Source organism: Heliangelus exortis, chromosome 5, assembly GCF_036169615.1.
Source record: "Heliangelus exortis chromosome 5, bHelExo1.hap1, whole genome shotgun sequence".
Lineage (NCBI taxonomy): Eukaryota > Metazoa > Chordata > Aves > Apodiformes > Trochilidae > Heliangelus > Heliangelus exortis.
This window is the reverse complement of record NC_092426.1, coordinates 20,017,492-20,030,133: the sequence shown is the minus strand read 5'-3', so window position 1 is coordinate 20,030,133 and position 12,642 is coordinate 20,017,492. Positions and strand designations below refer to the sequence as shown.

General features: G+C 47.2%; 1 protein-coding gene and 1 long non-coding RNA gene across 3 annotated transcripts in view; one reads left to right on the top strand and one right to left on the bottom strand.

The window, feature by feature from the left end:
- The window catches only part of GTF2A1 (general transcription factor IIA subunit 1), a 24,949-nt gene extending 20,486 nt beyond the window's left edge, over nucleotides 1-4,463 (bottom strand). Inside the window, exon 1 of one of the 2 annotated variants that reach the window (XM_071745845.1) lies at nucleotides 4,401-4,463. Coding sequence is in view for 1 of the 2 variants with exons in the window: in XM_071745844.1 (XP_071601945.1) it covers nucleotides 3,990-4,019 (30 nt within the window). In the remaining variant the exon portion in view is untranslated. The other variant, XM_071745844.1, reaches the window with a different exon arrangement.
- LOC139797060 (uncharacterized) overlaps nucleotides 570-12,642 on the top strand; it is a 24,217-nt gene continuing 12,144 nt past the window's right edge. The window contains exon 1 of the long non-coding RNA XR_011726265.1: nucleotides 570-3,056. This is a non-coding gene — a long non-coding RNA (uncharacterized lncRNA). The remainder of the gene's footprint in view (nucleotides 3,057-12,642) is intronic.

The following is a 12,642-nucleotide window of genomic DNA, read 5'->3' as shown; positions in this document are numbered from 1 at the left end:
TTCACAAACACAGAAGCAGGTTGTAGGTGCATGCACCTCTCCCTGCATGAGCCTCACAGTGCACTGGGTCTAAAGAGGGTCAGAATCTTTGGACACTGTTCTACTCAGGCAGTATCACAATATACGATACACTCATTGCTGTATGAGTAGAAGGAAGGTAAAATAGAAGAAGTCATCTGCTCCCTTATAATGAAAGTGTCACTCAGATTTTAGGTATACGTGCTTATATAATAATAAGAAAAACTGTCAGCTTGAAAACATTCTCTTGTGTATTCTCCTACTGTAATGGAGTCCAGCCCAAATGGATGCAATTCCTTCCACAGAAGCAATGCCTTCTAGAGCCATCCACAGTGGAATTTTGAAGATTACCACAGACCATGTTTCCTACCTCAACAGAGGGAAACCCAGTAAAATTACAAAACAGCCTTGAGCCCTGCTCTTTAAAAGAAAGCACACTGTATTGTTTCAGATATACACTAAGTATTTGTTGGCTTTAAGCATTATTTATATTATGCTCAAGCTGTTTTATATGGAACACCTAAGACTCTGGGATTCAATGACAAAATTATTTTCACACACTGTTTACTCAAAAAATAACATGGGAAACCAATTACTGAACAAGTCCAAAGATGGGATAGCAGGTGAGTTAATCTTTCCAATAAATTTACACATTCACTCAGAGAAAGCAATAAGAATATAACGGAAACTTTAAAAATTGCTATTAAAATAATCATGCTTTCATCTGGTTTCTATTAAATAGCCTCCCTCATAAAGAGTACACTGTTGTAAACTTCAAGCTCTTTTAAGAGCAAAATACTCAAATCAGTCTTCAATAAACACTATTCCAAACACTTACTACAGATTAAAGACAACAATTAAAATTCCTGTTTTATTAGATACAACCACAAACACACAGAAAAAAATCTGAAATGTAGTACTTCACCTTCTGGGAACATAAGGCAACGATTATATTTCACTTTCTCTGTGCATCTTGTAAAGAAAACTCTGAGTATGGTGAGACTACTACACATGCAACACACACTCATAAATCGGAGGAGCAACGAGTTGGCTATTTTAAGAAACACCACATGCCTTTGGGGGCTTACAACTCCTACATTCCTTCAGTTTCAAGGGTACAAAAACTGCAACTCTTTGTATTATCACAGCACTTGGGATTTCAGCACTTTGGTGGAAGCCAGCTTCATAACAGCTAAAAAAGCACATTGTAATGGTAACTAGTTTTAGTCAAAATTACATCAAAGATGTGTGTAAACAGAAGTGACACATAATCCACATTGTAAGCATTAAAGGCTGAGCTTTTTAAAATCTGTTGTGTACTTCAACAAATACGTTATATTTGTCACCTACAAAATCTTATACCGCATCTCAATGTCTCGCAATTGTCCTGAAGAACAGATTTCTAGTAATTCAGATTTGATCAGAGGTTGACAAGCTACCACTGACACATTAAAGTCAAGGTTCCTAAAGTCATCACCTGGTTGCAGTATTCCATAACATTCCTATTATCTTTGGTAACTCTAGGATCCCTGCTATTGAACAAGACCTGAATTTAGCAAATTTGACTGCGCACTATTGCAAGGTTTTACCTTTTAATTGAAAATTAGCCTATATCACACCTATTTGAAAACAGATGGTTTTAAGCCTGGCTTTTACAATTCCAAATGCAGTGTTCAAACACAGACCCCTTCCAAGAGAACTTTACCAAAGTTATGCCAGTAGGGAATTCCAGCAGAGAAAAATGACATATTAGTAAATTGTTGAATCAAAGACACTGACAAGTGCTCTGGAGATTATTCAGTATATGCTTTGCTGACTGGTACCAACTTGGTCAAAAAAAGAGAATCAAAGCCTCCAATTTACCATACAGAAATAGATCCTTTTCTTGCAATAAAAAAAAAGCCAAAGGTTTATAAAAGGGCAACTAACAGATTCAGATTGCACACATTATATATACATATATATATATATACACATATATGTAGATATGAGTAACTTCCCTGCATGTAATGGCTGAATACTTAATTTTTTCTGACAAAAACCTGACAAAATATCAAAGCAATGATGCTACTTTGCGATTGTATCACCCTAACTCACAGGCAGGTCTGTAAAATGTCAGATTTGGAAAACAAGAATGCTTTGCATTTTCTTTTGTATATGGTTTTGCAGTACAATACCGTAATTAAGGCAAGTGTTAGTGAAAATTCCAAAACCTTTTCTCCGCCTGCACTGTAATATAGCGTTTGTACAAAAATCATTGAGTAGTGTCTGCAGCCCATGACTCACAGACAAAACTTCAGTATTAACATCACTTTTAGTGACAGCTGTAGTCAGACCTTGGCAATGGGCCAGAAGAATCACATCTCTCCTTGATGCACCGGGTAAAAACGGTTTAAACTCTTACTTTCCCCAAGCAACACGAAAACTACTTCGAATAGCTTACGGGGGCACACAGATGTGCATTAGCTGCATGCATGCGAGTGACAGGACCAAAAAAAAATCCAAAAACCTAAACCAACAAACCTAACCACAAAGAAAAAAAGGAAGAAAAAGGTGAGCCGCTTCAAGTAGAGGTAAAGGATAAAAAGTATCTTTGTGCAATGCGTAGAAGGGAGAGTCCATGGCCACCAGCTCGGAGACACCCCCCGCCCCCGCCGGCAGAAAGCTCCGCCGCGCCCGCAGGCCGCCGGCGACGGGAAGAGAGGGAAACCCGGCGAAAGCCCGTTCGGGATCCGAGGGACAAGCCGCCGGTCTCCCAGCCTCCGCCGCGGACGCATGCACCTCCCAGCCCGTGCTCCGCGGCTCGCTCCCTATTTAAAGGCTGATGTGGTGTTTAAATGGAGAGGCGGTGACGTGGGGCTGGAAAGCACCTTCCCATCCTAGCAGAGTCTATATTAGAGAGCGGCAATAGCTCTATATAAACAGGGCAGCCACAGGGAGGAGGAACACAAGGAGCAGGGAGGCAGAAAGGCAGGGGGAAGCCATGATGGATCTGAGAGCCACAAACAAGGGGGCCGAGCCCGCCGCCGGGACGCCGGGTTTGTCTCCTCCAGCGCTTCGGGGCGGGGGTCGCGGCCGGGGGCGCGCAAGGGGGAGAGGAGCGGAGAGGAGAGCGGCGGCCGGGGGGGCTCGGTGGCTGCGCAGGTTGGTGTGACTGCTTGTTGCAAACCTCTGTGAGTACAAGTGCAGCAGCGAGCCACCCGCCAAGGTGCCGAAAGCACGAGAAGGGAAGGGGGGAGGGAAAGGGATTTTTTCTTTTTTTTTTTTTCTTTTTCAAATAAATACGGCCTCGCTAGCCGGACAGAAGTTGAGGGCTTTCGCCCGGCTTAGCTGATTCAGCCGGACTGGGAGAAGTGCTTTTCAACCATCGTCTCCTTCTTATAAAACAACATAAAATGGCTCCAGCGGAGCCCGGGCGGGCTTCGCCGACACCGCAAAACCGAAACCTGGCTCGGATGCCCCTTCCCCTCGCCCCGGGACGGCGGCGGCAGGGCGGGCGGCAGCGCCCGCGCTCCCCCGCCGCTCGGTCCGGCTCTCGCCCCTTTCCCCGGGCGGCTCCCTCCGGCGGCGGCGCCCCGCGCCCGCCCTTCCCCTCCCTGCCGGACCCCCAGCCCGCGAGCGGCGGCGGCACAGCCCCGGCCTCCCCCGCGGGGCTCCGCCGCCCGCCCAGCCGCCCCCGGGCCTCCGCCCCGCGCCCCCGCCGCCCCGACTCCCGCCGCCCCCCGGCTCCGCTCTCTCCCCGGCGCCGGGCGCCACAAGTTGGCTCCCCGCCGCAGGGGGGGGGGGTTAGAGAGGCTGCCCCTCGCGCCCCACCGCCCCTTCCCGCCGGGGGCCGGGGGGAGGGGGCCGGGACCGCTCGAGGCGAGCGGCGGGAGGGAAGGGAGCGCGGGGGAGGGGGGCGGCGGGCCCCGCCGGCCCCCTCCGCCTGCGCTACCCCCGGGGCCCCCCTCGCCCCCCGACCCGGTCCTTACCACGGGGTTTGTGTTAGTCGAGCTCGCCATGTCCCGAGCCCCCCGGGACGCCCCCAACCGCGGGGGGGGAGTCGCCCCTAAAACAATAAACCTGCCCGGCTGCGTCCCCCCACAGCCCGCGCGTCCCGCCCCGGCTCACGGGCAGCCCCGCGGCCTGGCCCGGCCTGGTTCGCCGGCCCTGGGGCTGCAGCCGCCGCCGCCAGCCGCCCGCTCTGCCCGCTTCGCCCCTTTATATAGCGAGAGCCGAGCAGCTGCGCGAGCGGCCAGGGCGAGAGGGGGACGCGGGCGGGGGGGGGAGGAGGGGGGGGAAGGGCCGCCAGGCACCGCGAGAGCCGCGCGAGAGCCGCGCGAGAGCCGCGCCGGGCCGGGCCCCGTCACGTGAGGCGCCCGCCCCGCCGCCATGACACCTACCGAGGCGGAAGTGGCTGCGCGAAGCAGCGCTCCCGCCTGCCGGGCGCCCGCCCCACCGAGGCGGAAGTCCGCGCGTGACGCAGCCCCGCCCCTCTCCGCGCGTGACGCCGCGGCGCCGCGAGGCGGGGCCGTCACGGGCCGGGCGCGCTCCCGCCGCTTGGCGCTACCGGGGCCTGGAGGCACCGGGGCCTGGCGGCGGCGGGGCGAGGGCAGAACGCGGGGTGTGGCGGAGCGGTAGCCTCGGTGGGGGAGGCGGCAGGGACCGAACCCGAACCCCCCGTGGTGTCAGTCGCGGCCGGCGCCAGGCGGGGCAGGCGTTAACTCGCCTCGGCTCAGTGCTGGGAGAGTGCGTGCTCCCTGGCGATCGGACGGCGCGGCCACAGCCGCCTGTTGGGGGGCAGGGGAGCTCCCGGCCCACGGGAAGGGCGCCTCGAGCCCTGCCTGGCCTCAGGAGTGCGGGTGCCCTCCCTGCCAGGCCGATTACCAAAGGCCCGTGGGCCGAGGGGCACTACTGTGGGCAGGCCCCAGGGCGCCTCCCGGCTCTTCGCCACCCCCGGGGCTGGTATCAGCCCAGAGCTGCACAGGAAGAAGGAGGCGGCAAAGTCTGACTTACTGATACACTCACACCGGGGACTCGCTATGGGCCCCGGGCAGTCACCAATTTGTGAAATTGCTCCATTTAGCACTTCTCAGCGAATGGATGACCATAAAATCTCTCAGCTGTGCAGGCAGTTGGCAGGGCCCTGCCAGCTGCCTAACTTCTGTTTTCAGTGCCTTCACTCTTTTCCATTCTCTAGCCCCTTTGTAACACAAGAAAATCTCAACTACCGAGTATTGGTCTATGAAAGTTGACTTCATCGGTGTCCCCGTGTCTCAGTCCTTAGCACAACTTCTGAACCCGCTTCGTTGCTCAGGTGTTCAGCAGTAGGTCACCTGTCCCACTTGAGCATAAATGAAAAGTTGCAGTGAATTCTGTCTCCATGGACAAGGGACAGGTGGTTACATCTCCAGTACTGTGCTAAGACTACACTTGTTATGTTCCCTTCAGCCTGAAGTCCCACCTAGTAAGTAGCCCGGGCAACAAGGAAAGGCCTGTCCTCTTCTGATGGGAGGGAGTTTGTTGGTACAGGAGACCTTTCCCACTCCTTTGGATCCTTCACTTCTACAGTAATTAACTTCACGTCTGGAGTGCAGACTTCATGTAGGGACAAGACTGGTTTACAGTGGGCCAGCTGATGAAACCACTGTTCACTGTGTGTGCTGCTGGAGCTCGGGCTGAAAAATAGCATAGCTTACAGAGTTGGACCATTCTCATCTGTTAAACTTCACCTTTTTTGCAGAAGTTTTCCAACCTACATAGCACAGCCAGCAGGGCTGAAGAGGGTCTGGCTGCTCAGAAGCTGTAATTCATGGTCTGATGGATGAACTACAGGAACTGACTGAGGTGCTGGTGTTACCTGGCTTCCAGTGCCTCTGATTCCAGGTGGTAATCTCTTCCAAAGAGTTTCACTATGAAGTGAAACTGCTGAAGTGACTGGCATGCCACCAGGAAGGAATCAGATTGCCATTCATACCCTTCTTCTTTACAGCATGAGGCACTGGATAGCTACAGTTTCCTTCCCTAGAACCTCTTCCCTGTTTTTCAGAGCGGCTTACTGAATAATTAAAAAAAAAAATAAAATATGGGCATGATAGCAGTAATGGCTCAGTCCAGAATCATGCTCCTTTCCTGTTGCAGACTGTCTTCCCAGAAGGTGTGTGCATGGATACACCTGCCACAGTTTTTCAAGCACCAGTATGAAGTTGTGGTGCAACACCACTGCAAACCCCCTGAGTGCCTCTACAGAATATCCTGAACAAAATCAAGCCCTCATGAGAAATACCCCATTGAGTCAGACTAATGGTCCATCTAATTCATGGCAATTCAGCTGCTGCTCGGGGAGAGTTATCCACCCACTGAAGCCTGTTAACTTCTTCTCTCTGGTGTCTAATCTGCCTGTATCAGTGTGATAGGATTCTACTTCATTTAGCATTTTGTTAGACTGGAATAACATACCTGCTTATGTATGGTGCAGTAGCAACACATAATCAGGACAGAATCAGCAGACATAAGCTATACAACAGCATTACTTTTATAGTTAACTGTTTTTCTGCCAGTGTTTTCATTTGTTTACCAGTCAAGCATGAATTCTATTAAGCTTGTGTGTTATCCTGTTTGTCTTCTTTCTCCCTAAGGTTTCTATCACTGACAGCTCAGGGTGGCTTCATTTTTACCAGCCTCAGTAAAAATGTCAGCTTTACTGTTGGCTGGACACTTCTATTTTAGCCCTTGTACTGTCTAGATTTGAACTCTTCAGGGATGATGGACACTATACCCAGAGCAAAGACAATGACATTTGCATAAACTCTCTGTTTGAGCACAAAAATTGTGTCTAAGATGGAATAGTGTAGCGAAAAGTACATCTGTGCACGAGATCAAAAGCTGGGCATACATGTGCTAGAGGGAAAAAAAATTCCCTCACAGACTTATGTGCAGTAATCTTTATTTTTTACCAAAGGTTTGAGACAAGGGCAAACAAATCGTCTTCTATAGCCAACACTTGGCACTCAGAGGCACATAGTCTACGTTGGGAGCCCTGGATGATTCTGTCCTGTTAGTATCAGAAGCAGAGCAACAGTACCTTGATAAGCTAATATAAAGGGTCTAGGATATGGGGGTGGTTTTAGTTATCTCCTTTGTGGTCCACCAGAGAACTACATCTTCTAGAAGAGAGATTTTTGAAGTAATGAATAGGAAAAGAAGGGGAGGGAGAGAATAAATTTTGGTGTTGATTGCACTTCTGTTCAAGAGTTCTTGAGAGTTCTTAGCAAGTACTAATGCCTTGTGCTTCACAGTGTATCTTTAAAGGAGATACTTTGCAAAGGGATGACTGATGTGTAACTTTTTCCTAATGGGCAGGAGGACACACTTGGATCTAGAAACTCAAAGGTGTTAAGTACCTGTGATTGTAACTAGAAGCCACCAGCTAGCAATTCAGCTGAAAATGAGAACCACACAATCTTGATGTGAAGTCAAAATACATTAAACTGAAGTGATCTTCAGTTTTTATTTGTGGCTCTTTTTAAATGGAGGGGTTTTTTTTAACCTGAAAATTATAAAAATAATAACAATCTGAAGATACTCTTCTGTCTCCTAAGAGGAAACAATGGATATGTTTGATCTGCTATACCCAGAGAGCTCAGTACCTGACCAGTAAGAGTGTGCCCTCATTGCTCTTGGAAAACATTTCTGACCAAACAGCAAAGCACAGAGTAGCTGGTATCAGGTGTTGCTGACACAGTGGTTTATAATTTTTTAGTTCTTGAAAAATAGAAAAGCTTGTTAAGTGTGATCTGTATTGACTGGTTCCCCTGCCAGAGTGGGGGGGGACAGGCAGTTAAGCAAGGAAAGAAAAATTGGTCTTAACTATGTTACAGGACTGTAAACCTTAACATAGGTAACAGAATGAGGCTTTTACCACCTCCACGCCTTCCCAATTTGTCATTGTAAATCCTGTGCACATAGCCAGTCTGCTGTTGTGCTGTCAAAGTCTCCCCCTGTAGCCATGAAAACAACATACAGTGTCAGGATATGGCACTCTTTAAAAACTAGCTAAGCCATTGAACACTTTTCAGAAGGCTTAGGCATTATAGGAGTGTAACTGACTAAATCAGCTTTCTGCCCCAGTCTTTGAAACTACAGCTTTCCAGAAGAATGAGGAGATACACATTTAACTTCAAATTGCAACAGGATTTGTTAAAAGGATAGCACAGGAGCATACACAAAACCAAGTTAAGTCTAGCAAATGTTCACAGGATTGTCAGCTGAAGTTACACTCACACATGGCAAGTTTAGAGCTCACATTCACCTCTATGTTTAACTCACTCTTGCTGCTTCCACTCACTGAATGAGAGAGTATAACATTAATTAGAATTAATTTGATAAAATGCTGTGGGGGTTTTGTGGGTTTTTTTGTTGCATTTTTAAGTGTCCCTACAGAGATAAGAAAAATAGTGGCCCAGTCACAATCCAAACCAGGCAGAAGTTAACAACAGGCACCTCCTACCAAAGCTTTTGGGAATGCAACCAGCCCTCAGGAGTCAGACAAGATGGTGACACAGAATGGACCTTATGTGATATTACTTCAGACATTGTGCAGGTATTTTATAAACAGTCTTTAAATAAAATATATTAAATATATATATATTGAGTGGCATTTTCCTTATGATCTAGTAGCTGGAAACAAAAAGCCAGTAAACTCTTGCCATCAGCAGTAGATTTCCACACATCACCCCCCCAAACCCTGTTTTTAAGAAAGGCAGAAATAGAATTAAATAGTTCCCATCACCCTTATTTCAAGGCATCTCTGTTTTCCTAGATGTTAATGCTCTCACATGTAAAATTTGAAGCACAACAATGCACTTTTTCAAAGCACAGTAACATATTTTAAGGGTCTAACATATGTACAATTCAACCACCCTCCTCACATCCCACAGAGAACCAAACCTTGTCATTCTAGAGCAAAGCTTTTCTCTAACAGCCTTTCAGAGGGCAGATATAAATGTTTCAGCAAATTCTCACCTTAAAGTGTTAAAGCCTTCAGAGAAGATTGATTTCATTAGGCTTTGATTTCATGATTAGTCTCAGGCTTCCTCTGTTCTTACCAAGTAGTTACTCAAGCCAAGTCTGAAGCATAAACATTTTTATTTTTTTCTAATACAGACTAAGACTGTTTACTGTTAGAACACATACAGCTGTTTGAAAACAACATTTACACACCATTCTCATTAGGGCATGTCTAAACAGGATAATAAAGCTATGCATTTAGTTATACAGTCAAAACCACACAGCTACGAACATCAGGAAGCCACCTTCCCTCCTCCAAACAAAATAATAAATTGCACCTTCACAGAAGACTATGTTAGCAGGTGATCAGCTACTATAGTTTCATTATTTTGCTCTCCTGTATCTCCAACAGACCTTTCAGGCCTTCAAAGACTGAGGAACAATACCAGAAAACCCAGAGGCCTGTACACCCACCAGAAGACTTTGTGCTTATCCTGCTACTAATTTCTAGACCCTTCCCTCCCAACAGCAGGATTTCTCCTCCAGCAGAATCACAGTTCCCTCTCTGTTTTACAGATAAACCCCATATTGGATTTTGCAAAATTATTCCCTTTCTGGAACCACTTGTGCCATTTCTGTTTAAGGAATTGACTTTTAGTCTCCATCAGCCCATCCCTCAAAAAAAAAAAAAAAAAAAAAATCACTTAATGCATCTGTACCATGATCTGTCTATCAGTTCTTTCTAGTAATGTGGCCAGTTACAGCTGGAGGAAGCAGCAAGCTCTTTTCTTGGCTGTTGCCACGTGTTGTGTTTATTTACACCTTAGCAGAGGTTTCTGCTGTCACAGATTTGTGGAGTGGAGATTGAGTCTGTCATGTCTCTGGTGGACAAAACTAAACTCAGTTCGTAAAGGCAAAACTTAATTGAGACACTGACCCCGTGGTTCCCACGACCCCCAAGCATTCAGTGATAATGAGGATTTCAGGCATTTGGACTTCCTTCCCATACTGCTGTGTGCTCGTTCCGTCCCTGTGCCACTACGTTCTGCTTTTGCAGTTGTGCCAGTTCCTTGCTGTGCCATTTTTATTTTTTTTTTTCCTGTGCTGGCTAATTTTTAACCTGGATCAGTTTCCCGATCTGGTTCATCGGGAAGCCCCACAAAAGATGTGTTAGTTCGATTGAAAGAGCTGACAGGAGTAGAAACAAGTGACCAGAGGAGGAAATACTTCAAAACAACATTGTTGCCAAACGCTTTGTTATGTAGAAAAGTCTCCAGGCTTCCTTTTGTTGAAGAAGAATTGGCCATTACTTAAATGCTCGGCCCGCTTGCTGTAAGCAAGCTATAATGCTTGTAGTAGGAAGACTACTGGTCTCAGGGCAGGGACCACCCCTTTATTTTTCACATATTTAGCCTAATTCTTAGGTCTCTAATGAATGAATCCTAATTTCAATAAAGAGTACTGGTTATTCAATAACTAAAAAAAGCCCCTAAAATTCTAAAGGCTAGAGCCTGGCTGTAAGGACGTGCAAAGGAGTACCTTGGAGTTACACATTCTGTCAGTACTACCTTGCTTAAGTGCTTTTTAAGTAGTAACATTAATCACTTGGACTGCGACTGTTATGAATCACAGCTAATCAACTGTGATGGGGGTTTTGACTACAGCCAAAATGTTGCTGGCTCTGATCCATGGAGCCGAGCAACAAAGAAGTCATGTAACAAACAATCTGCACTTAAAGTACCAATTAGGTTCTCTCTACCTGCCACATCCTGCATGTTGGCTGTAAAGCAAAGCTTTACCTAGCATGCTGATTTGGTGTGTGGGTGCTGAGACACCGAGCAGGCTGCCCATGGATGGTGTGGGTGCCCCCTCCCTGGGAAGTGTTCAAGGCGAGGCTGGATGGGGCTTTGAGCAACCTGGTCTGGTGGGAGGTGTCCCTGCCCATGCAGGGGGCTTGGCACTAGATGATCTTTAAGGTCCCGGTCCAACCCAAACTGTTCTGTGTTCTGTAAATGTTTTTAGTGATTACTGCCATATATTCTAGCCGGTGGCTATGGTGTGTAAAGGTCTACAGCAAAGTTGAATTTACTTCAGCAAAGTTATTCCTGATTTATACAGGCATCAGGGAGTGAAATATTCATAGAGGAAAAATTGCACGAAGCTATCAATATATTGTGGCTTCATAATCTTTATATACCTCAGGCTCCCTGTCGTGACTTAGGATAAAGTAATCACCCTAGAACATGCCAGAATACAAATATGCAGCATGTAACTACGGCATGGTGCTGGTCTGTGTGCATGATAATCCTGTGGTTCCTTCAGGAAAGTGAGTGTGTGTGTGTCTGTGTCTGTGTGACTGTGTATTGTGTGACTGTGTGTGTCTGTGACTGTGTATTGTGTGACTGTGTGTGTCTGTGTGTGTGACTGTGTGTCTGTGTGTGTGTGTATGTAGCTTGAGTTTTCCTCACAGATCTGGCAGGGTGGAGGACTGCACCACAGGCAGCCATGGCCAAGCAGGGACGTGCTGTGGTAGCTTACTCAGTGGATTGTCCCATGGCCACACATTCAAACTAGAAATGCTCTTGTGCAAAGCACATTTGCTCCTCTTTGGATGCTCGCTGCCTCCCACTCTCTATCTCTGTTCCTGCAGCTAAGCGAGTGGCTTTGCTGCCACTTGCAAACCACAAAATCTTCTGACTAGCTAAGGGTCAGGTAAAACATGGAAAAAACATGTGTGTGCCCTATACTTTACAGGCTATTCGGAGGTGATCGTCTCTCTTCTCTGGGACTCAGCATGGGAGGCATCATGCCATCAGGCAGACAAGACAAATCTTTTTTTGTTTGTTTGTTTTTCCTAGGTGAATCTTAGGGTTACTTTTTTCACAGGACCCAGCTGAATTAGCAGGAAACATTGGCAGTTCAGTTTTGGCTGAGATTAGTCTTCCCAGCCAGGAACAGTGAACGTGAACTCAGTTGTGGCCACCCTGTGGCTTTGAGCCCTTAATGTGCAGTTCCCATGCTGGGCTATGAACTGCCAGAGCTGTACCAGTGTGAGGGTGGCTGGCCAGTCCGGGGCGCTGGCTTTCATGGAAAGGAAAACAGCAGGAAAAAGCCAGCCCATCTCATCCTGTAATGGCATTATGGGACTCTTTATGGCCATTTATAACCTGTGACTCATTTGCAGAGCTCCTCTCCACTTGAGTCTTCCACTATGTGATGTGTAACCTGGGAGTCTTGGGCATACCAAGATTTTGACAGCACCAAACATAAAAAAACCCTGAAGTTGCACTTGTAGACCAGAGCTCACATTTTTTCACAGATGCTTGTTCCTACTCCCTGCTTTGCTGCTTTAGATGGAAGATTGGTTTTCCATTTTAACCATCATCTACTACAAATCTTCCTAGCTTTGCAATATGACTGTCATCAGCCATTTCATTTCTCCTGTAGACCTGGTCTAGGCAGATCAGTAGTCAGTATGTCTGTGTCTCTTGAAAAAAAAACATTTTTAGGGAGGCATCATTGCATTCATTATACCTGCAATTTTTGTGGCACAGTTTATGCTGTGGGCAGAGCATATGATGTGCAGAAAACAGAACTTGCAGTTTATGGAATTTTCAGACAGCTGCATTTGTGCTG